This window comes from Oryzias latipes, chromosome 12 (genome assembly GCF_053564925.1).
Source record: "Oryzias latipes strain Hd-rR chromosome 12, Olatipes_Hd-rR_3.1".
Classification (NCBI taxonomy): domain Eukaryota; kingdom Metazoa; phylum Chordata; class Actinopteri; order Beloniformes; family Adrianichthyidae; genus Oryzias; species Oryzias latipes.
In genome coordinates, this window is record NC_136248.1 from 24,559,557 (window position 1) to 24,584,581 (window position 25,025).

Sequence of the window (25,025 nt, forward strand, 5' to 3'; positions counted from 1 at the left end):
TCAAAGGGAGAGCTGGGCTAAATGCAGTGCAGTTCAGATGTAAACAGAAAGTCTGCTTTGAATTATTTCAGGAAAAGTTCCTTTTCAGGATTCTGAAATGTATCATTTTATTAGGAAATGAAAACAGAGAACAATTTGGCTTTTGCTATGTTAAATTTAGAAGTTAAGATTATTTTTTGTGTGTGAAACCGCCTGAATAGATGTCATCTTCTGCAGAAAGATTAAAATAAAATGAACAGGGAAGCCTGGAATATTTGCTGTAGCATCACACCTTCTCCCGTAAACCTTCCAAATCTCCATCATTTTATGATTCTCAGTGTAATGCAGTGTTATGGAGTATAATAAAACAAGCAATAATAACCTATTTTGGCTCCAGCTAAGAAGATCTGTCGTCTCAGTGGGATACAATATGCCGCACTATAACAAGATAAAAAGAGCAATCCAACTTTGGAGATGATACAAATGACTCCGTTTATTTAATCTCTTACTCCTGTTTTTCTTCAGTTAACTGGCAAACAAGTTTAAGCAAATGTTAACTACATTGGCGAGAAAAAAAAATGAAAATGGAATTGGTTTTTGATTAGAGCTATTTTAGTTTTCTGTGCCTAATGAGGTTTTGGATGTAAGAAAGTATTATTCACATGCAAAAAAAAAAGAGTTTTTTTTTTTCATTTTGTTTTTGGTTAGTAAGTACTTTCATGCCAGTAGCATAAGCAGGCTAATAACAAGTGGCAAAGGCTTTGAAAAATCAAATGCTTTTTGTAAAAATTGTTTAAAAATGTCAAACCTTTTGCTTAGAGCAGCACGCAAGTTTGTGATGTGTGTCATGGAGCTGCAGTTCTGAGAACAGAGGATCCTGTAGCTATAAAGCTACAGGGAAAATGGCAGTAAACAAGGGAAAAAATGTATAAGATGCTCCATATACCAACATGAAAATATCATCCCAGCGGTGGAGGTAGGTAGATGGGGCTGCATTTTGCCTCTGGCCCTGGACAGCTTGCTGTCAATGAGGGGGAAAATGAATTCCCAAGCTGAAATCATAACAGGAGCATCGGGGGACTGGCAAGATTAAAACAAGAAATACAAAATGCTCCCATTTCCATATAGCTCTTTTAAAAAAAAAAGTATGGCTGAAGAGTTTTTTTACTTTATAACAAACTATGTATATGTGAAAATGAAAACTCATCTGTCCAAAAAGCAGAGAGCACTCTTGCGCTATGCATAATAAGGTCTTTCTGGGTGCCCAGAAAGGCACTGAATAGGAAAAAAATGCTCACATGTTATTGATGAGAGGAGAGAAAGTATAACTGAGCTGTGAAGTTATGGATTAAATCAAATTCTTTGTGTCCAAATGTTCCTAATGTGAGATATACTCGGCAATCTGAGCTGACAGATCAGTCCTGCTTTGCATATACATTAATATGAATAGTTAATAAGACTGAAATTGAAGAAGTGTCTAAAATGAATTCCTTTTTTGAGGATTCATACATTACAAATGTGGAAAGGTGAAGAGATGATAATAATGAGAAAAAGATAAAGTCAATGAAGGTTCAGTGTACAAAGTGATCATTTTGCAGGTATTTTAATAAAACAGTCAAATTCAAGGGATTTTGACAAAATCTGTACTGATCTATCATTATACTTTATATTTGTGTACATTGCAGCTCTAATGTTTGGGTTTTACATGGTGTTTACTGGTATTTCACATCTGAAGAGACATAATTCATTTCAAGGTCCGATATCACCTATATTACATCTCCTCAATGTATATACATGCATGTCATTACTAATGGAAAATAAAGTAAAAAAGAGCCTAACAGCCATTAAACCTATCAGATGGATGCATTTAATTGAAAAACAGGGTCTTAGAAGCTTATTGGCTGATTTCTCTCCCACTCCTTTTGGGTCATGTGACTTTCCACATAGTTTTATTTGTGTATTTATTGCTCAATATATTTCCGGGTTTGACTATGCACACTTTGTTTTATTTTTCACGTGTTTAAAATGAATAAAATCTTTAATTTTCGAGGGCTAGCATAATGTCCGAATTGCTTTTAAAATCCAGGGCTCTAGAATGTCCCGCACTATGGATTTTTAGTAGTTAGGGAGTAGGGTGGGAATTCAGACATAAACAGAGTCCCTTCACTACTCACCTCTAAGTGCACTATATAGTGCGTTTGCCATTTTGTAGTGCTGTTCAAATTCAATTCCAAAATCAAGTGCCTTAGATATTTCTCAGAAGTCTCTGCGAAAAAGCAGCGTGCAATGATGCTCTCTATAGACCACAATGTATCTTTTTGTTTTGCAACCACAACAAAAAAGAAAAGAAAGTATTTTTAATTTTTTTAAATCATCAACGTTTTTATCCTCAGAACACATTGGATTCAAAAATTGTCTTCGTAAAATGTTCATATTTAATAAATTTTCACTTCGTAAAATTGGTGACGTCACATTTGCCGTTAAAATAATTTTTAAAAAGTAGTAAGCATGGTGTCCAAATTGCCTTTAAAATCTAGGGCAGTAGATACTCTATCCCCAAGCAGTCTTTCTTTTTTAGTTAAGGTAGTTAAGTTAAGGTCTTTCACATAAGATGATATAAAGTAAAGAATGCTATTTATGCAAGACACTTGAGATGCAGTAAATTTAAATCCTGTTATTTTACTTACTTTTTTCAAACACATATACATTTTTACATTTGTGACCATGTTAGGCCCCCTAATGGATGCTTAACTTACGAGAACTATATTTTCTAGAGAATTTAGAAATATTGAAAATGAATTTTCACAAACGTGATTTTCTTCACCAGTTTTCAGAATATGTAACTGCACCCTTAACTTTAATTTAACTTAACTTTATTGAAATGTATGCGCGTTTACAGATCCGTTTCTCGTTAAGCTTATTTAGGACCATTTTGGTTTACACAATATAGGCGTTGGCCGTCTCGTCCTTAAAATATTTAGACTTCCATTGTCGGTCAAACATTTTTAATAATTTAAGCTTGTGTCACGTTTCAGAAGATTGAGATAAAGGCTGAATATCACGCGGTAATCTGGGTCAGAACAGGGGTGACGTCAGGCCGAGGGCCGCAGCTCGCAGGTGATTATGCGGAGAAGATGCGTTGATCCGCGGCTCCCATGTTGAAAGTAAAGTGATAGGTGACGAAAGTCGGTGGAGCTGAGTCAAGGCTTGACAACCTCTGCCCTACCTATTGAGCTGCATATAGGCGCTGGGAGACAAGAAGAGTTCCTGAAATTTATTTCACCCTACAGCTGCTGAGAATGAGAGACACTTTTGGTACATTAGGAAAGCAGGTCATGAAAACTTTGGGCGCCGTCTAATTAGAGGGAAGCCCAACGCTGTCAGTCGCCATGGTGCCTGTTTTGACTCTGTGGATGGCGGCTCTCCTGCAGTTTAGTCATGCAACGATTTACACAAATGAGTGGGCCGTTAAAGTAAATGGGAACCGTGAGGACGTGAACAGGATAGCAGAGAAATACGGATTCATCAACATGGGACAGGTGAGCTTTTATTTTTTTTTTTGTTTCTTAAGGTCCAGCTTCAAATAAATGCCAGTTCAGTATTTTTCCAGAACCTTCTGAACGTCAATTAGCTAGCCTTTAGGCTAACTATCAACTTTTCGACTTTAAATAGTTTCCTTGTTAATATTTTTTGTTCACAGTTAAACAATTTTGTCAATGTCTACAAAATGAAAATGGACCTAGAAAAAGTTTTTTTTTTAAATATTAATAATATTAGTAATAATATTAGGAAAACCCTGTCCTGTGCAGCCTGTTGTATTTATTTAATGGATTTCACTTGTTTATTTGGTTGGTGAAAATGGTTAAAGAAAATAACAAAATAATTTTTTATCATGAAGTTTCACTTATAGAAACTACATATTTTATATGGTGATTAAATTTCTAGACACTCTTTTCGTGCAAAAATTATGAGGAAAGAGCAAATATAAAATTTAAGATCACGTTTAAAACACGTGACTAAAAACAGTTTGCAAGAGCAAAAATATAAAAACAAATGAATGGATTAGATAAAGTAAACAACTAAACTGTGTTGCAAAGCCTATATCCATAAAGCTCAGCGCAATTCCCTCAGGCTAAGGGCTTTAATGAAACTTTCAGGTCTCAGATCTTCTGCATGTCAAAGGAAAACCAATTGAATCTAAACACACTACTTCATAGTGCTGAGGTAAGAAATCAAAGACTAAATTTCACAACAGAACCACCCGGGAGTAGATCAATAACATAATTTATTCGGTTCTGTGCAAGAAAGAGGCCAGCTAATGTCTTTTTTTCTTATTAAACATAAATCAGTTGGACACAAATCCCATGTGTGTGTGTGTATGTGTGTGTGTGTGTGTGCGCGCGTGTGTGTGGAAGGCAAGCAAATGCACACACACACTGAGAGCAAGGTTGCTGAAGTCTTGTGGCTCAAGTTGCTCTTTACCTGAAAAACTATCACAGGTGTAAGGTAGCTGCCTGCATGACAGACACCAACAGCTGCTTCATTATTTAACAGCTGCTTAGAACAGTGACGGAACCCGATTAGCCGGACCTTTGCCTGGAAAAAATAAAATAAAAATAACAGTTTGGATTTTTAATGTCCGCTTCACCAGATTGGAGATCTGAAAGGTTACTACGGTTTCCGTCACCCAGAGACAGCAAATCGTTCCACTGTGAGCAACAAAGAAGTGACTGGCCACATCGCCGAAGAGGACAAGGTATGGTAATGTGATACGATGAGACACAACGGACTCGGCTGGGTTATTAATGAGCAGCATGTCCACTCCCTGACTTCAGATGCACAAAGTTGTGCTCACAAGTTCACATAGTCTGATAAACCAAGACACACTCATTTTTGTATAATCATTGCCAGATACCGATGAGATACCACATAGCAGAGTGAATCAAATGTACTACAGCATTCAAAATACGCTAAAAAGATCTTTTTCATGTCTTTTCGTTTAAATAGTTTTGAATCTTAAGAGGATTCACAGCACTATAAGAGTGTTCTCCAGTTATTTTACATTTTTTATTGTGTTTAAAAAAAAAAAAAGAGGATTTACCCTGGTCCCTTGCTATAACCCGGCTCACCTTTCACTACCTCGTAATTTTTTATGATTAACCTTGTGTTCTGCGTCCTTGTTGGCTGTAGACGATCGTCAATCAGTCTCCCACATGCCGTGTCTGGGCTTTATTTTTCTTCTATAATTCTGGTCTAATTTGCTGAAAGTTTGAACTTTGAAAGTGTTTAAAGACCCACTCCAATTAGAATTGTGTTTTTAACATGTTCTTGTTGCATTTTTGTCATGATGGAGGACGTGTATAGTATTTATTTTAAAACTGCGTGTTTCTTTACTCAATTTGTGGACAATCAGGAGCAGACAAAAAGAAATGCTGCTTGAAAAAGCTCGTCGTTGTCAGAGCTCCCTGCTCTGCTCCATTCTGATGCATCCACTTTTAGACAAATGCATACATGTTAAATGCATACATGCACGTCTTTGTGTTCATCTGAGGGGTACGGCTGGGTAGCTAGTGTATTGCACGCTGTTGTTGCACCGATAATGTTGGGGGTGTGAGGGCTGTAAGCGAGCAGGAGAAAGTGTTAACAGTTGTTGGAGTGGCTGCAAGCTTGCAGAGTGTGTGAATAAAGAGGTTAAGGTCCCACCCACAACTAATGAACTCCTGCTGCTTTGCAGAAACTATTACTTTTGGTTTGTTTGTTTTTGGCAATTGGTGTTATCATAATTAAAAGTCCACTGGGATTGATTTTACAACGGATCAAAAGATGATTAGAGTAGGACTTTTTAATAAGGGTGAAAAGTTTGAAAATGTCATCATTGTACAGCCTTAAAGCTCCATTTGAGGTTCTTTCTTTGTCGAGGCTGTGTATGTGTCTACAATAGGATTTTTAGCATATTTTGCTTTTTTTTTATACCTGCAAAGCCAGCAGGGTACAGGCAGTTCTGATAGAGCTGTGCTGTGCTCTTGTCAGAGCTTTAAGTCAACATCATTAATCACTGAAAGTTACATGTAAAAGGGAATTGAAGATTGATGCCTGTATGTGTCCCTGAGGCCAAACGATCCTATGACATTTCTCTGTTTCTTTAGATTAAGACACCAAAAGAGGTGTAGTTCCATAGTTTGTTACAGTTCCTGCGCTCATTTGAAGATGTCAATTTTGCAGCTTTTGGCAGATGAACTACAAAATTGAAATGAATTTAGTTACGAAACAGTTTAAAAGGCAGCCTAAAATAGAACAAATGTCTTCTAGAATCTGTGCCTGGTTAGGTTTTCATGCCATACGTGAGAGAAGAGAATGCAATGATAGTCTGAAAATATATTTTTTTCTATACTTCTGGCATAGAGCCAACAGATTTTAAACTTTTTCCCTTGACTTTTTTTTAAAATGCAATGCAATTTTTGTCTTCTTACAGTTATTACTTTTTACAGCATTTTTTTAGATGTCTTGTAGGTTTTTTTGAGAATTTATGACTCAAATATTTTAGCTTCAATGGTTCACTTTTGTTTCGAATCGCCTCCTCCCGTATCCCTGTCTTTGGCCGCAAAACCACAAATCATGACAACGCTTTTGTTTTTGTAATGTTTACTTGTAAAAGAGAAGAATCACCAGCCTCACAGCACCAGTTAAGGACATTGGCCATGCTGGGTCACATTAAAACAAAGGGAAGATTGGACACAATCATTTTGCCACAAAAAGAGGTGAAAATGTGTTTTTGGATGTGTCGCTCATGATGGACCACAACTTTATAATTAAAAGCTTTGAAGATGAGAAAGAGGCTTCGTGCTGACAAGCAGCAGGAGCTGAAACTGCCACCGGCGAGTAGCTAGAGTGGTTTCACTTAATTAGTACTCACTTTTCATGTGAAGGTCTGCCTTTAGCTTGCAAAAAATCAGCAAAAGTGGTTCATTAATACTTTCCAACAGATTATTTTATATGGAAGCTTTTTCTAAAATCAACATGTCTAATATTATCCTCAAAATGATACATTATAAGTGATTTTTGCACATTAGAAGAATGTGTGAGTCATTGACTTTCAGTCAGTGTGCTGATTTTTGACAGCATGAAACTGTAAATAAACTGGATAACATCCTCCCTGTAGTCAGTCATAAAAATTCTGATTCTGTCAGTGCATTTGGATCAGTGGAACAAACAGACTTGTGGTCAGCTCGCTAACAGGAGCAGATCAGGGTTGGAAAGCCACATTAAACATGCCAAAAAACAAAAACAAATCAGGAGGCTGTTCCTGTCAGAAGGATCTGAGATACAATGTTGCCATCTGGGAAGATTCTGGATGCAGTTATGTTGAGTTAACTGGAAATGTGAAAAGAAAAGAATCAGGTTTTCCTCATCTTAGCTGGTATCTGGCTCAAAATTGAATGGCTGGATAGCTCCAGTATTGTTTGCCATTTTTGTTGTACCTCTGAAGTTAAGTTGGGGGGGGGGGGGGGTGTAAGGGGCTGTAAGCTAGCGGGAGAGCAGAGGGGATAAGAGGATGCAAGGTTGCTCCACGTCAACAGTACCGCCTACAACTCGGAGGCATATTTCTGAAACTGCCACTGTGTAGAAACTACGTCTTAGAAAATTATGGTATTTTTTTTAATTCTATTTGGCCTAAAAATGGCATAATGATAATTAAATGAGCACTGAGGACACTTTAATAGATAATAGATCAAAGGATGAGCGGAGTGGTTCTTTAAAGGCAAGCTGAGTGTGGCGCTTGTGAAGTCAGAGCATCTTTAAGTAGTATAGGTCTCTTTCTGTTGAGGATGGAATTCATTTTATTAATCCCCATGCAGGGTGCACATCAATCATAGAAGCAGCCAGGTTGCAGACAGTAGCAGCTCAGTTGTGTTATTAAATTATGATGAAACTATGCAACTACAAAGGCCTGGACACTCTGGACACAGCGTGACGTTTGACGCTCATCATCAGACTCCACGAGGCATTAAATTCACATTTTGAAATGCGCCAAATTTGATGATAAAATTTAGTTTTTTAACTTTATTTAATAACAAGAACTCTTTTACAATTATGGTGAATTAGATTAGTGAAATAATTCCATTTTCTAATGAACTACTTTTACGGAGGAGTGAATTTCTCTCCCCAGCAGCTGTGAGTGCGTCTGCAGAAACCTAATAATGACCCAGCTTCAACTTATGGAGATGCAGAATTACTAGAATTATCAGCTGAAAGAAAAACATTACATTCTCTGCATCCCAGCCTCCATTTTTCTCCAATATCTTAACCTCTGAAAAAGTATGGAAACTTAAATTTAATCTCTGTTTAAAAGGCTTCTAATGATGGAATGTTGCATCAGTGAAAAAGAACAGTGGTTTAATGTAGAAAGTTGACGTACTCTGACTTGTAGCAATTGGTGGCCTTAATGTTTGTTCTGCTTTAAAAAAAAATCAAGTTTTGGAGTCTTTTGCAGACATTAAAGTTTGTAAAGACAACTAGCCTAAAAAAAAAAGAAACTGTAGAATGTGGGTTTAAATATCAGATTTATCAGAAATTTCTGTTGAAAACTTTAAGTACTGTTAGTGTGAAGGACTTCCTAAATCTCTGCAGAACATCCACAGAACTGGAGACACTGGATTTTTCAGTTTCTAGAAACATTTTTGTCAAAATGGTCTAATTCGAAAGAATGTTCTTGAACTCCACCTTTCATCTGAGCTCTATTTTCCTTAGTGTCCAAAAAACGGAACTTCTTCTTCTTTCTCTTTCGGCTTTTCCCATCAGGGGTCGCCACAGCGAATCATCCTTTTCCACCTCACTCTATCATGAACATCTTCTACCCTAACGTTAGCCAACTTCATGTCCTCTGTTAAGACATCCATGTATCTCCTCTTTGTCCAAAAAACGGAACTGATTTTTTTTTTTTTGGTCCATTCTAGTGCTGTTACCTAAATACACCCAAAATTAAGAACAATCACTAAATACCACAATAACACTTAAAAGCAGTCTGCTGACCTCAGATGATCTCGGATCCCTCTTGCTCTGTCAGAACTCATCAGCTGTTTGTACTTTAGCTGCTGGCATGTCTTAACTTGGCAGATTGGCTCAGCTGTCCCACGAGGCTGGCTGCCAGCTTAACTAAAAGCAAACTTCTGCATTTGCTCTCGTGGCCTCTGGATCCTGTTTTTTAGGTGGAGTGGCTCCAGCAGCAGGTGGTCCACAGAAGAGCAAAGCGGAGCTCCAGAGGGAGACTCGTCCATCGCACGGCGGCCAAACGCTTTGCTGAGCCTCAGACTTTGCACTTCACTGACCCAGAGTGGAACAGCCTGCAGTACATTGTGAGTCAGTCATTATCTTTTTACTGACATATTTTTAAAATAGATGTGTTCTTTTGCTCCTAAGAGCTAATTTGAATTGTGCACTATCTGCTCAACAGCACTGCAGAGATGACTCTAAAGGCTGCCAGCCTGGAATGAACATTCAGGGGGCCTGGAGGATGGGGTACACTGGGAAGGGTGTGGTGGTGTCTGTCCTAGATGATGGCATTGAGAGAGAACATCCAGATCTGGAGCCAAATTATGTAAGTGCCCTGGGATGGGATGCTCTTCTGGGGAAGGGGACATGAATCATAAGCAATTTGGCAGAGCTCTTAGTGAAGGAGCGTCGAGCAGAAACATATATCGCAGGCAGAGCTTTTGGGCCAAAGGCCGGCTAAGAGTATTGGAATTGACATTAAACGTCTGATCCACTTAACTGTGGAGTGGACTGGTGAATAATGCTCTTTGTGATTTGTCTGATGAAATAGAGACAGATAGCTGCTGGCAGCTGTTATGTGCTGCTACTTACTATCCGCTTGATTTAGGATCCTCTTGCCAGCTATGATGTAAATGGACAAGACCAAGATCCCAGTCCCAGTTATTCCGACAATGCTGCAAACTAGTGAGTAATTAAACCTCCTCATACCTTTTCTGCAGTTTCCAATTCCAAATTCAGACTTTTATTAATGGATGAATTTCTTTTTTTGTTCTCCTCCACTTTCCACTAATAATGGGCATGCATGGATATGTAAACTCTCATTCTGACTTCTGTCCTGTCACTGAATTGATCCGTTTCCTCCTCATCCATATGCATCGACCCTCATATTTTGATGTTCTCCTCCTTTGTCTCAAGCCACGGGACTCTGTGTGCAGGGATGATTGCCGCAGCTGCAAATAACTCTGAGTGCACAGTGGGAGTTTCTTTCCGCGCACGGATAGGAGGTGAGTTTAGGTGACGGCATCAAAGCTTCACGCTGAACTACTTCTGGAAGTTTTGTTGTGGATTCAAACATTTTCTCTCCTGCCACGGTTCTCTGCAGGCGTCCGCATGCTGGCTGGAGATGTGACAGACATTGTGGAAGCTCAGTCTCTGAGCTTCAGGCCGCAGTATATTGATATTTATTTAGCCAGCTGGGGGCCTGAAGATGATGGTGCCACGGTGGAAGGGCCTGGATACTTGACACGTCTCGCTTTACAGAACAGCGTTCAGACGGTGAGCCTGCCTGAGAAATAAAAAGCACCCTAGCTCAATTTATGTCTTTCCTACGGTTTTACATTTGTTTCTCTTTTTTGCTCTATACCAGCGTTGTCATTAAGATAATTTTTTTTAAAGGATTATTTCTTTATTTAAATGATTTACAGGGGCGGCATGGCAGGGGCTCTGTTTTTGTTGGCGCTTCGGGGAATGGAGGGCAAGCAGGTGACCACTGCTCTTGTGACGGCTATAGCAACAGCATCTATACCATTTCCATAAGCAGCACAAATCGCCATGGACACAATCCAGATTATTTAGAGCAATGCTCCTCCACGATGGCAGCAGCATATGGTGGCGAAGAGACGGTCAGTACACACAAAAATAAGATCATTTCGGGGGGAATTTGTGGTGTCTTATGCATGCGGTCAACATTTATGTTACTTCAAAATCAAGTTATTTATATACGTATATACTTACTACCAAACTTAGCAGTCTTATTCTTTAGTTTCTTATATTTTAAATAGCTGTTAATCTCACTGCTATCTTTTCTGGATCTCTTTCTTTATCTTGAGTGGATCAAAAACGTACAAACTCAGCAGTGGGCACATCAAAAAAACAGCGTTGAGCACGATGGGCCGACATGGAGACTTGAAGTAATTGGAAGAAGGCTTGTCTGGATTTTGTAAAAGTTAGAAACAAATGTTCATAAGAAGAGCAAATGCAGCAGATGTTAGTCTCTTGTGGGCAAAGCAACTTGGAAAAGTCTTACAGATTCTTAAAAAAGAGGATCGTTAAAGAGTCATGAAGCACATTTTTGGCATAAAATGAGTAGCTGTCATTCATGGTTGCTTTTGTCATATCTCTGCGTTTCATTGAGTTTCACCAGGCTAAATAAGCTATTCATGTCGACTGGCCCTTTGCAAAAAACTGCACATGCTTGTTTATTAATATGTAAATCTAAATGATTTAAACACGCTTTTCACTAAAAAAAGATGCTGCATCTTTTGAATTGAACACAGATCTTGTTACATATATTTTAGTGGTATTTTTAGTATTTTAAATTGTGATGGAAAGCTTTTTAAAGAATCTAGTTTTTATTACTCCTGTTTCTTTCAAAGCATCTCCACAGTACTAGATTGAGATTTAATATTGGACATTCAGTGAGTAGCCAAAATTCCTGTTTTTTTAAACGAATAATTCGGGAAAAAAACTGATTTCACCAGGCCAATCTGTATGAAGTAATTGCAGTCCTAAGATTTCTTAAAGGAAAACATTTTGGTATTGTAACTTGTCATGGAATTAATGTCACTTGTGTTTTAATTATGTTTTAAATCAATAATACAGTGCAGTCCTCCTGTGGTGATTATTAAATCAAATTTATGCCAGTTTTTGAACTTGTTGAGAAATTTGTAACTAGATTTAGGATCTGGCGTGCTGCAATTGCTGCTCTAAACCAGTAAATAGACACTTTATTGTGAAAGGAGGTGCAAGGGTTGATGTTGGCTGTCCCAGATAACCTATGCAGTTGAGCAAGATAACTTCAGACACCTGTCAATCAAGTAAATATGCTCTAAACCTTTCTTTTATACACTTTGCTCCAGGTAGAGCAGTTCTCTTCATCATAGTAGTGGCATCCAAAAATAACATGTAGCATCCTGTGGAAAATGTATTCTGTGTTTTTAGTTTTCTACAAGTGAGTCTTTTAAATAACATTTGAAGAAATGCAATGTAGAGTTAGTTTGTCAATATTTTACCAACACAGATCCCATTTTATCCCAACAACAAATTTAGGCTTCGCTGCAATAAATCACTGCAGCCTTTAAAAGGCAGTTTGCTGCTGTGCTACATTTTCAGATGCTTGTTTGAACAAACAGGGGAAGAATCCCTTTATTCTTTAGTCCAGTGGCCTCTCACCTCTGTTCCCGAAGAGCCACCGCCATGCTTGTTTTTCAGCCCCTATTCCTGCTGGTTAGTTGGATCAGGCGATTTGTATCAACTGAATACACATGATCCAGACTATCTACAGCAACAAGGGGAAGGTTTTCTAAACTCCAGCACAGGTCAAGTCCTGGAGGATGTTCTACATTCTTCGCCAGTTTATAAAAACTCCCGGCGAGGCTACATTTCAGCACTGAGGGCCTCGCCTGTGGAACAGTCTGTATGAGGATGTGAGGACTTCATCCACTGTGGACGTTTTTGGTTGTTTTGTTTTTTTTTAGAAAAAATTCTCTTTATAGCTTAGCTTTTAAGTGTTTTTTTTCAAACATTTCTTCATGTTTTAATTTGATTTTATGGACTGTTTGTTTTTGCAGAATGTGAATGTAGGTTGGGGTTTTGAATGCCGGTAGCTTTGATGCCACACGACACCATAGAAGATAAGCTAGTTAGCAGAGAAACACGGAAAATGGAGACAAACTTTTTTATTTTAAGACTGACAACAGTTTACATAATCTCCTGAAAGCATGACGCTTTTACATGTAGCCAAACCTAAAAACATGTTCTGCTTCAATGCTTCGATTTAGCAGCACTAACAACACAAAAACAGACATATGGTGGTTAGATGAAGTCTGTGTAGATGCTCCATGAAGAAGTGATGTCAATCTCACGTCATCAATAAAAGTTCAGAGAAAACAGTTGTCATGTTTTCTGCTAATGTTTGGTGTATATTCCCTGAATATAAGAAAATAAATATTTAAAATGGATTATAAATCCTGATGTCGAGCGTAAATTATAAACTGTTTGAGGTATTTGTTAAAGAGAGAAATTCATTAAAGCTACTGTTTGCAAAACTACCGGTAATTTGTATTCTAGAAATGCAGACTCAGTAAATGCTAATGGAAAAAATACAATGGACTAAGTGTTGATATTTTTTACTCTTAAAATTATATTAAAAGAAAATCTTTCACAGCTTCAAAACAGATGCTGTTTGAATGAAAACAAAAAGCACTTTGTTTAATGTTTAGCATAAAAAGCTCGAATAATTACAAGTAAAAAAAATGTTGTGAAGGTTTACAGCACTATATGCCAAACACTGTGACTGATTGTGACTCTTAAACAGGTAACTCTGGGACTACAGCAAACATGCAGGAAGACTCTGTCAGGAACCTCACTGTCCTCCTCTGTGGCTGCTGGCATCCTCGCTCTCACGCTGGAGGCCAAGTGAGCATCTCTCCCCAAAATAAAATCAATACAATAAAGCCAAGTTATAATCAGAGGATATAACTCTGCTGGTCAGAACATGTTGTTTTGATTCTGTTTGGTTATTTTTTTAAGTCCCCTGCTGACCTGGAGGGACATTCAGCACATTATTGTCCGGACATCAAAGGCAGATGACCTTGCAGCTCCAGACTGGCACAGAAATGGAGCTGGATACAGAGGTACTCTGCTCAATGTCTGACAGCAACTCTAGTGATTTCTGACGTTTCCTGCAGGTTTAGAAAAAGAGATGATTAGAATTTCTCACAGACTCGGATTGCCTTTTTTTTTTTAGGTTTTTAGGGAAATCATAAAGCAGTAGGCAGATAATAAGTTAATGAGATAAGAGAGCAAAGAAGCAATAAACACCTACTAAATCTTGGGAGGATGACTCAGCCTCCTCTGCTGCCTGTGTGTGTCTGTCAGTGAGCCACCTGTACGGCTTTGGTCTGCTGGATGCTGAGGGGATGGTGAAGGAGGCCGAGTCGTGGAAACAAGTCCCCCCACAGCATGAGTGTGTGGAGGATGCTGCCATCCAGCTGAGCAGGTATCATACCGAGTTATGGAATCTTGGCTTCCAAGCTGCCTTGCTTCTGTCTCGTCTTGATCTATTTCTGTCTCATTCTCTCACCCTGACGCTTGCACGCTTTAATGGGGATTGTTTTCTTCAGCGCTGCTCTTGTAGCTCTCTTCTCTTATCCCCGTCTCTTGCTGTGCCTCTTTGTTCTTTCCCCTCTGTCTCCCTCTCCCACCGCAGACTAATTCATCCAGGCTTGGTGCTGACGTCTGAGTATGAGACCAAAGGCTGCTCTGGCGAGGCCCCGCAGCACGTCGTTTATTTGGAGCATGTCGTGGTCCGTGTAACCATCAGTCACAGTCGCCGAGGAGACCTTTCCATTACACTCACCTCACCTTCAGGCACCGTGTCACAGATGCTAGCTAACAGGTAACCGGGGGCGACACCTCTTCCGAATTCCTGCAGTACACCCACTTCTCTGATGTGAGGCGGCTTTAAGTGTGATAATCAGTCAGCATCTCCCTGGCTTTAAGCAGTCTCCACCCTCAGAACTTAGGTCTTCAGTTTGGCAGTTAGTTGAGAAAATGTTGGCAAGCACTGCTGTGAAATAGCTGGATCGATGCTCCCTATGTTTTTAAGAGAAATAGTAATTGGGGAAGTTCCTGGCAAAGTTGATTCCTGGCAGTTTTCTGAAAGGCAGCAACTTACTTTTGATTAACTTCAGTGCTCTGAAAATACATAATGCAACGAAACGGAAGTGGAAAGTGTGTATTTGGTTATTGAGACACTAAACATGAACAAATTCACAACTTTTTAACAATTTTATGCACACAAATGTTGATTAGTCCAGAAACCAGAAATGTGTAGTGGGGCAAAAAATATTTAGTAGTCAGGTTTGTAATGTTTATCATAGATGCACTTAATAAATGGAATCCAGGAAATGACCTTAAATAAGTATTTATTTGTATAATGGTGCAGAAAATGAGTATTTGGTCAATAATAAAGGTTCACTTCAAAACTCTGGTAGGCGAAGGAAATTAAAAATATCCTAGCATATACTTGTATAGCACTTTTCTACCTCTCTCAAAGGCCCACACTCGTAAACTGATGGCAGCTCCGCTGCTGAACACTGACGCCAACCTACAACCACCAGAGGAATCACACTTGCAGTCTTCCGATCAGAGGTGGACCACGACTGCCCTGTTGACCTTCACTGTGTTTGCACATACTGTGGCTTATATCTTGGTCCACTTTTCCATGCAGATCTTTTTAAGAGCTAATCTCTTCTCTCCAAGCTTCTTGCTTATTGTAGATTGCTTTATTCAAGTCTAGTTCAGGTGAACAATCTTGTCCCTGGGATGCTTGGACTGCTCTTTGGTCTTGGTCATGGTGAAGCAGTTGCAATCTGATTGTTTAAGGGTGTGAACAGGTGCATTAATACAGAAGTGGAGGATAGAAGAGTTTATTAAAGAAGTAACAGGTCTGTGAGAGACAGAATTCTGGCTAGTTTTTCACGCCAATTTACAAATAAATTCTTTAAAGTCCTATGACAATTTTTCTTAAATAAAACTTTCCCACAACCTAAATGTCTTTAAAAAGCCGTATTTCATGTTTCTCTGAAGCCTCTGTTTCCAAAATCTCCTCTTCATGGGCGTGGCCATTGGTGCTGAGCTGAGTAGCTCCGCCCTCGATCCCCCCTTTCTGCAAGCTGTGTCTTGCATGAGTGTAGAGCTTGACACAAGGGGGGGCACAAACAGCACTGACTGACAGGCTCTATTCTCAAAAGTTTCTCTTTAGCCATAAAGAAACAGAGAAAAGTGACACATTTTTGGTTGCAAAGCGACACTTTTTGAACAATGTGTGGAATGACGAAACAGATGTGTGTACCGGAACCCACTGTTCAATACAATTACACACAAAACAGAACTTTGAAAAATGCATTGAATTACATTATAATCTTGGCTACATTGCAGCAGCAAGCAGCTCTGACTGTTGCTCAGACGTGAATTTGATGCCTGTGTAGACCGTTAAATGCGGGGGTAAAAAACGAGACTTTTCACATGAAATCTTCTAAATATGTGTGGTCAGTGCTAAACTCTATTCCTGGCTGGACGAACCCAGAGAAAGGGTTAAGTTTGGGATTTCGGGTTACGGTTCAGCTGCGAAGGCAGGCACAACCTAAACAGTCTGTCGTAGGGCTTATGGAGCTGGACCAGTCCTGATCACTATTAGAGCTGTGACGGTGTCGGATTTTTGATCACCGCGGTGATGAACCACCAGGGGGCGCGGTGTCGCGGTTAACCGCAGCCCCCCCCCCCTCCAAAAAAAGAATCCCCCGGCGGCTGCATCGGAAATAAATACAATTAAAACGTACTATTCTTTATTGACAAATAACTGTCACAACTAACTAATACCTATCTAACTAATGACTTATCTATGTAGGTGTTGTAGATTGACTGTGACTGTGTCCGTGCGCAGTGTGTGTAGGACTAGGAGGAAGAAGCGCGCACACACGTGTGTTGGGGGTGCGTGTTGATTCTTCTGCTCTCTAGCTGTGAGCCTTCACCTGTGCTCTCTGGTACAGACATCTCAGAAAATTAGATATTGCCCAGTAAAAAACAGTCTGCAGACACTTTGTTACCTCTCCGGTAGCCATGAAGCCTGACACCCATGAAGAACGCAGGCCAGGAGGCTCCGCCTTTGTTTACACAGACACGTAACATTGCTGCTAACAAAATAGTTCCCAACAAGAAAATGTAGTGATATTCATGGAAATCTAACAGCGGGCGTTCATGTTTGGTGTTACAGAGTGACTGAGAACAGTAATACCCCCCCCCCCCAACAGAAAATCCTCCGGCGGGCGGCCGTGTCGCGCACTCAATAACGCACGCAGCTTGTAATGGAAATGAATACAATGGAAATGAATAATTTGAACGCAGTAAATTTGTCGTATTTCCTCGCAAGAAACAAACTTTTGTAGAATGAGGACGTGTGTGTTTCTGAAACAGCGCACGTGTGCGTGTTTAAGTAGAGTGCGCACGTGCCGCGTGCTTCTCTGAGACAGTGACAGCCGCGGGCGCGCGCAGGCGGGTGCGACGAGGAGAAAAGGAGAAGAGTGATAAAAGGTTTCCCATAGAAACCCTTTATGTCTGAACACAGGACTTGCAGAGAAAGTAAATTATCAGCAAAGATGAATGTGTTTTGTGTGTTTATTGTAGTTCCAATCACGCACCATATGCAAAACTTTCAAAAAAAAAAAAAACTTTAAAAAAAAGTGCGGTGATGCGGTTATCGTCACAGCCCTACTCACTATGCCGGCTCTAGGGAAGGGAGCTGGTGGCCAGACAGAGACCCGCTGCAAGATGGGGAGCCAACCTGCTCGGGCCTCCAGAACTTTATATTTTTCTTATTTTCATCCAGGCAATAATAAAAAGGTTCCTCTGATTTTATTTTTACCGTCTCTGGTTAGTCAAGACCATCAATCCTTCAAACTTGGTCAGAGACACTACAAATGCGGAGAACACATTCGGAACTTTACCTTTAATTTTAATTTTAAATATGTGTTGCCAACAACAAAATCCAGCCTTGAATGAACTTAAAATATGTGCGGGGAATGCAGCAATCTGCCATCTTCTCTTTTCCTGCACTTGAGCTGATGTGCTCGCTGGACGGGGCAGATCAGGGATCTTGAATAATGCGTATGCGCCGTTGGGACATCACAAAAGCTCATTAATTTAAACGGAGCGTCTTTGCAACAGTTTGCCATAAATCACCAGCAACAGTGATTTTTATTTTTTTTTTTTTTTTTTAATTATTACATTTGTTCTCTTTCATAAGAACACGGCCACATGGACATGTCAAAGACTCAAATGATTTTCATCATACATTTTCCTTTCCTGGATTCTTTTTTTACATTCTGTCTCAGTTGAAGTGCATCTATGATGAACATTAGAGACCTCTCCTTTCTTCTTGAGTGAAAATACTTGCAGAATCCATGACAGAAAAATACTTTTTTGCCCTCGTAAATAAGTCGACAGTACTTTCATTTTTGCTGCAGTGAAATAACAGGAGTACCAATCATTTCTTTTTGGTGAATCTTCAAACACTCATCAAAAAGTGGTTTATCAGTCAAAACAACAAAGCTGCTGAACATTGTATTCAAACAGATTAAAGGATCAAATGTAAGAGCGTTCTCAGTTATTTTCTTTTCTAAAAAGCTCATCATCTTGCATAAAACAGAAGCCATTTTCCTATTTGTCATTTTATCTCTAAACCTAAATATGTCCAGCTGTTCTATTTTTTAATTTTAAGTCTATATAAAAACCAGAAAAAATATATTTCAAGTCTTTGTTTCCTCTTAACAGGTTAAAAATAATCGTTTTTGTTAGAAGTCGCACAAATATTTATGCAGGTGATCATTTGCTTGTTTGAATTATCAGACATGTTTGACTTACATTTGGCCCCCCTGTTGGAGCCACAAATTTGCAAAAACATGGAAAGTTTGTTTCCCAGGAAGCTCAATGAGCTTCATCCCGTGTGGGGCTTTGGGCTTTTCGCGGTGCTGCCTATGTGGCCACTTGGGGGCCTAAGTCTGGGTCTCCCTGTACCGGTCCCCAGCCCGGATGAAATATATGGTTGTGCAGGAAGGACATCTGTATGGGGAAGATGACTGTTGATAAGGAACGTATGCATAAATCCAAAATTTTCATCTAATTAATACTTTGGACACAACTTGTAAAAAAAAATATAAACACAACATATAGTTTTATGTTTGACGTGTCTGTTTTTAATTCAATTTGTCTTTGTTTTGAATACAAGTCTTTCTCATCTTGAAAATGAAATTTCCCCAGTTTATAAACTGTCAAAAATACAACACAGTGTCACAGGCATTTACATCGAGTCCCGAAACCTTGAATCAAATGAGTGAGCACGCGCCTTAACCTCATTTATCAAACTTTTTAGAATGTTATTGATGCCCTGGAAGGGAAATTTTGGTGATGCCATTGCTCTGTTGATTTAAAAAAAAAAAGAAAAAAAGATTATAACAGCGAGATGCTGCTTCATTTTTGTTGCCGAAACAGCTGATGAAATAAATAATGCGCCGGACCTGGAAGTGGTGGGAAAAGAAGAGTAGCAGACATTCCTCTTAATAAGGGTTTAAAAAAAAAAAAAAAAAAGTAAATGTTGGTCAAAAAAAGAGATGAAAATAAGAGAATGATGATACAAAATAAAAAAAACACACAAGCAGCCAGCAGAGCTATCCCCACTTTCCTGCTGCCAACGCTCTCTCATCTGCCCGCCAACAGCAGCAGACGCCGGAGAGCAGCAATAGGAAAACGGGGTGGGGGGGGATTCCCCCTTTGCCAGCCAGTTTATTCCCGGGACATGCGGGGCGGGCGCCCTGGCTCCAGCCCCTGGACCTGTCCAGATGTACCCCGCCTTCGCCCAACAGTAGCCGGGACAGCCTCCGGCAGCACCGGGTTAAGAAACATAGTGGGTTAAGAAAATGGATGAGAAGTGGTGGCAGACCATAGCGTTGGTTAAAAAAGAAAAATCAGTAAAAAGAAGTTGGGTACTCTGATCCTACTGTAGTCGGCTGCCAGTTAGCCTTGTATAGCTCAGAGTTAGCTTAGCTCTTTTTCTTTCGTTATCGTCTGATCAACCAGACATGCTACCGCATTCTGGGCTGTTTTCCACCACTTCTGGGTCTAAAACTATGTGGCCAGATATCGCTGTAATAATATCTGTTTTATTCCATTTTCAACAGTGCAATAGTAACAAGATAATTTCCCGTCATTTGATCAATAACATTCTAAGAAGTTCTATTTTATTTTATTAAATAAACTTTGTTACGCATGCGCAAATTTGAACAATCCATGCTTCTTGACTGGATGTATATGCCTGTGACCCTGTGACCTATTTTTGACTGCGAGTTAAGCAGGGAAATTTCCTATTCAGACAAAAGTTGTAACCAGTCGTTTTCACAACAGACATGTTAAACGTAAAACTTAATGTTGTATTCAGATTTTTCCGGAAAGTTGTGCACAAAGTGTTCATTTGTGCACCGCGTTGTCTTTATTAATGTTTCTTTTTGAAAGATTCCTTACCCTTACCATACACTCAGCGTTAGAAAAAAATAAAAACCTGCCTAAACTACCTGTGCTACTTGGTGAAAGCTGATTTGCTGTGACGACCCTGAAGGGATGAGCCGAAAGTAAAAAAATACAGCTCACTTAAAGTTTTGTTTATCTTAACTTTTCAATTTTTTTATATTTGATTAAAGTCACTGAACCCTTTTACTAGAGGCTGGAGAGTGTTATAAAGTAAGGTCGCCACAGACTATAACACGTCAACCGCCATGCTTCATGTGTGTAATGAGGTTTTTTCATTTGCTAGATTAAAATGGCTTCTAAAATCTGCCTTACTTTTTAGCAAGTGTTTTTGGGTTTTCACTATTGTAAATGTAGCCTGGGCTGCATTTACAATACTAAATTAGTTGACCCAACACAAATGTCAAATCTTTTTAGATCATAAGATCTCTACACATATGTGAGATTGTGATGTTTTTTAATAGTAGGATAAAAAAACTGGTCTTTAGTTTGTGGGGTCAAGAAAGAAAAGAAGAAATACATGCAATTGAAATATTGTTAGAAGAAGACTAATTCTCGCAATTCCATTTTATTTATATAGACCAATATTACAACACAGTTGTCTCAACGGGTTTCAGTCATAAAACACAATAGCTGATTTCTAAACTAAACCAAACAGACTTTGCCAAACTGGGCAACCTTGAAGAAGGGATCTTCTCCCAGGACAAGCAGGCAATGTACCAGGACAGTTGGAGAAGAATTAACTAGTCTAACTCTACAACTACATGTTTGAATAGTGTAGCAGATTACAACTACATGTTTGAATAGTGTAGCAGATGGGCTTCATCCAGTTGGAACGTGAGGACACAGTAACTGGATAACCTAGAATTCAATTCAACTCAGTTTTATTTACATAGCCCAATATCACAATAGTCGTCTCAATGGGCTTCATACCAGTAATTGTATGATAAACATGAAATCATAAAGAACGTGAAGTCATAGAATTCAATAGGTAATGGCTAAAAAACAGACTAAGCTGAACTGGGCATCCCTGCCCTTAGACCCTACTTCTCTGTAATGACAGAGAAGAAACCTCAGGGATGTCCTCATGAAGGAGGGATCCTCCCCAGGACGGACAGGCAAAGAGTAATAAGCGATGTTAGAAGGTCATAACTTGGAGCAGGAGATGCCGTGTAATTGTATCTATGCTGATGCCGATGTGGTGTTTCTGGTGCAGGCCTCTTGATAACTCCACAGAAGGATTTCAGGACTGGGAGTTCATGACAGTTCATTGCTGGGGAGAGCAGTCAGCAGGGAAATGGACTTTGAAAATCAAAGATACTCCTTCAAATAAGCGAGGCGACACCAAACCAGGTTTGACCTCCTCCTTTTTCTCCATCATAAACCTCATTAGAGAAAAAAACAGATAAAACTACATACAAGAATAAAAACCCGGACTGTTTTATTGTTTTCTTGTTGTCAGGCGTTTTGGAGAAGTGGTCTCTGGTGATTTATGGCACTGCCGAGCTGCACTCTTCGCATCGTCTGCGCACCCGATCAGCTGAGATCCCAGTAGCTAGTGATGTCACAGAAGAATACGATGGTAGGTCGCACTCTCCCAGAAACAGATGTGTAAATAAAGTAGCAATAGGGTTATCATTTTGCCATGAGGGTGCTGTGACTTTGCCCCTGCAGGACCCTGTGACCCAGAATGCAGCGAGGATGGATGTGAGGGGCCAGGCCCACAGCAGTGTGTCACATGCCTGCACTTTTTTCTCAAGTTCAAGAACAACACAAGGTTAACAGAATTACACAGCAAACATACACACTGTGAATTGTAAACACAATCAATGTAATTACCAACTATTTTAGATATTTTGTATTTATTATAAACATTTTAAACACAAAATCTGGATTTTCTTAACAGTCAAAATCTTAATCAAACAACTTGACTAAAGAGGAGGACTCTCAGGCTGCAAGCTAAAACTTTTTATTTTTAAATTAAAATGTCACTGATAGTAAAACCAGCACCATCTGCATAGTAAATCAAATAAGTCATTTATTTGGTATTACCTGTTCTACATAAACTATCCCAGCCTTTTCTCATGTGAAAGCACTGATCAGATTAAAAGGATATCACTCCTGTAATTTTCTGTTTTCTCTTTTTAGGTTGTGCATTTCAGAGTGTCCTGCTGGGTTCTGGGGTGACCGCAGGCGCTGCAAAAAGTGCTTCTCTTTCTGCCAGAGCTGCACGGGAAGTCGCAGCGACCAATGCACTTCCTGTCAGCCTGGTTATCACCTGACAGAGGAGACCAGCACCTGCTCAGCGTCCTGTGGGGATAACTACTACCTCGATCACGGTAGCGCTTTTAGTGTTTCGCTATTGGCGCGTTATGCAGAACCTGGAGTGAACCCTGTGGGGCCTGCAGAGTTTGAACAGAAAGTCAGCTGTTGTAGCGTCAGCTAAGAGGTGTGCGAGTTGGATTGATTTGCTGCCCTAAAGTGTCTATTGTTTGAAATCCCCACAGATGCGAATGTGTGCAGAAAATGCAGTGAAAACTGCTTGAAGTGCACCTCCTACAGCATCTGCACTGAATGCAAACATGACACAAGGTGAGAGGCGTCCTCTGATGCCAGAATGAACTGCTCTGTAAACATCGCTCCTTCTCCTCCAGCCACAGAGAATACTGATGCCGGGTGCGCTTGCACACTCAGCAGTTTCCTTACAATTACAGAAAGCACTCCTGACTGTGTGTCATCCTACCTTCTCAGCTCAGAAATCACTACAGAGCCATTGCAGTTAACTCCAAAACAAACGGGTACATTTAAAGTGTCTCCTTGATTGGCTTGGCTTCAAGGAGTGTTTTTGGTGGCGCTGAGTGAAGCGAGCCTGCAATCTGAAGGCGGTGACTCATCTCTGTGGTGTCACATGATTGACTGAGTGTGTCACAGTGCCACATGCTCTCTGCACTCACTGCAGCCTGCAGGGGAACCGGTGCCAGCCGAGCTGCGCACCAGCGTTCTACCATGACCCACAGGAGGCCACGTGCAAGCCCTGTCACAAGGCCTGTGCTACCTGTGCAGGTAAATGTCAGAACGGTGAAAATGTTTACAAATGATCAACTCTGAAGAGTGTGTGTGTATCTGATGTGGCGTCAGGTGCAGGTTTTGAGGCGTGCAGCCTTTGTGCAGAAGGCTTTTTCACAGAGGAGTGGCGCTGCGTGTCCTCATGCAGTCCTGGCTTCTACACCGCCGAGCCGAGCCCAGAGATAGCGGATGGCCAGAGGACATGTAGGAGGTGAGCCCGCTGCTGTGTGTTCAGGTGTGGGTGTTTTGTTTATCAGTTGATGGCAGGCCGTATTTGGGTAGTTGGCTTCTTGCTTTGTTTGCTGTTGTGCGCCTTGGCTGAGCGGGACTCGCTGCATTCTCTGTTTTCATGCGGTCAACACGTGTTTCCGCTGCTCCGTCTCCCCGCCGATCTCCTCAGGTGCGACGCCAGCTGTCTCACCTGTGTGGGGCCCAGCCTGGGAAACTGCAGCAGCTGTTCCAGGGGCCACAGCCTTCAGGATGGCGTGTGCATTATTAACACTGCATGCACAGACGGTCAGTCAGCCATCCCTCTTCTCCATTTCATTCCTCATTTCCTTCTCCATTTCATGCCTTTAGATAAAAAAACCCAACTCCTGCACATTTATTTTCCCTGTTTTTAATGCAAAACCTGTCTATTTTAAACTCTTTGAGGAGGGCAAAAATCATATTTCAGCTCTTTGTCTATATGAAAGCAAAACAAAATAAATAAAATATGAAAAATGAAAGTATTAATTAGTAGTTGCTTCAAAAATACTTTTTGGCCCCATTAAAACAGGAGTGTGACGGTAAGGGTCAGCTCCTGTTGATTCATTCACTTATAAAAGAATCACTAACAAATGTGAGTAGCTCTACAAAATCAGCATATTTAGGCAGCTCAGTGGTCTGGAACTAATCAAGTATTCAATTTACTCGGAGGTGGAAACCAAACTGCCTTCAGTCTTGAAAAGTTTTTAATTTCTTTTTCTTTAAGTTAGAGAGTTGCAGACTTTTCTAGAAGTAGCTATTCCTGCAGGTTTTTTTCTAAAACCTCTGTTGGCATCCAGAAGACTCAAGTTGTCAAAGTATACAGTATTTTGGAAGGCCAAAACACATCTAACATTCCGATGCAATGATTGAGAAATAACATGCAGTGCGGCTGACGCACGCTTTACGAAGTGTCATTAAATGCTGAAACCTTTTCAAATATGTCTTTGTGGAGACCAATCTAGAGTTTGCTGATTATAAAACTAACAATTCAGACCAGCAGCTGAGTATGACCAAAGTTCCTTTTGACTATTCTCTGTGCAGCCAGTGATCAAAATCTTTATCCATCGATATTCTAAAGCAGGGAGGAGTCCAATCGACTGATTGGGTCCACCCCATATTTTTGACAACCTTAACGCATATAAAGCATAACTGTCTGAATGCTAATAACTTTTTTTCTCCGAAAAGCTTCATTAGCAACACTACTGGTTCATTTTTCTTGCAAAAAGTTTCCTAAATGAAAATCACACAGTTGAAGAAAAACCTGGGAAAGTTGAAAAAAATAAAAATAAAAACCCAACAGCAGTTTGTAACTTAAAAATACATTTAATGGAAAATTGAAAGGATGGACCACGAAGCCTCACTCAGCTCAGAGGCTTTCCTCT

The 25,025-nt window shown here is 40.0% G+C and overlaps 1 protein-coding gene across 3 annotated transcripts in view; it reads left to right on the forward strand.

Moving 5' to 3' along the window:
* Nucleotides 1–2,902: 2,902 nt before the first annotated feature.
* pcsk5a (proprotein convertase subtilisin/kexin type 5a) overlaps nucleotides 2,903–25,025 on the forward strand; it is a 40,752-nt gene continuing 18,629 nt past the window's right edge. The window contains exons 1-20 of one of the 3 annotated variants that reach the window (XM_011481555.4): nucleotides 2,903–3,518; nucleotides 4,631–4,735; nucleotides 9,186–9,332; nucleotides 9,431–9,574; nucleotides 9,857–9,933; nucleotides 10,165–10,253; nucleotides 10,352–10,524; nucleotides 10,674–10,871; nucleotides 13,565–13,665; nucleotides 13,780–13,883; nucleotides 14,128–14,248; nucleotides 14,459–14,647; nucleotides 21,545–21,681; nucleotides 21,791–21,910; nucleotides 22,003–22,105; nucleotides 22,477–22,667; nucleotides 22,836–22,920; nucleotides 23,288–23,391; nucleotides 23,467–23,605; nucleotides 23,795–23,910. In XM_011481555.4, the coding sequence (XP_011479857.3) occupies nucleotides 3,369–3,518; nucleotides 4,631–4,735; nucleotides 9,186–9,332; nucleotides 9,431–9,574; nucleotides 9,857–9,933; nucleotides 10,165–10,253; nucleotides 10,352–10,524; nucleotides 10,674–10,871; nucleotides 13,565–13,665; nucleotides 13,780–13,883; nucleotides 14,128–14,248; nucleotides 14,459–14,647; nucleotides 21,545–21,681; nucleotides 21,791–21,910; nucleotides 22,003–22,105; nucleotides 22,477–22,667; nucleotides 22,836–22,920; nucleotides 23,288–23,391; nucleotides 23,467–23,605; nucleotides 23,795–23,910 (2,593 nt within the window). In that variant the 5' untranslated portion in view covers nucleotides 2,903–3,368. Of the gene's footprint in view, nucleotides 3,519–4,630; nucleotides 4,736–9,185; nucleotides 9,333–9,430; nucleotides 9,575–9,856; nucleotides 9,934–10,164; nucleotides 10,254–10,351; nucleotides 10,525–10,673; nucleotides 10,872–13,564; nucleotides 13,666–13,779; nucleotides 13,884–14,127; nucleotides 14,249–14,458; nucleotides 14,648–21,544; nucleotides 21,682–21,790; nucleotides 21,911–22,002; nucleotides 22,106–22,476; nucleotides 22,668–22,835; nucleotides 22,921–23,287; nucleotides 23,392–23,466; nucleotides 23,606–23,794; nucleotides 23,911–25,025 lie in introns of those variants that run through there. The other 2 variants (XM_078956148.1, XM_078956149.1) reach the window with 2 other exon arrangements.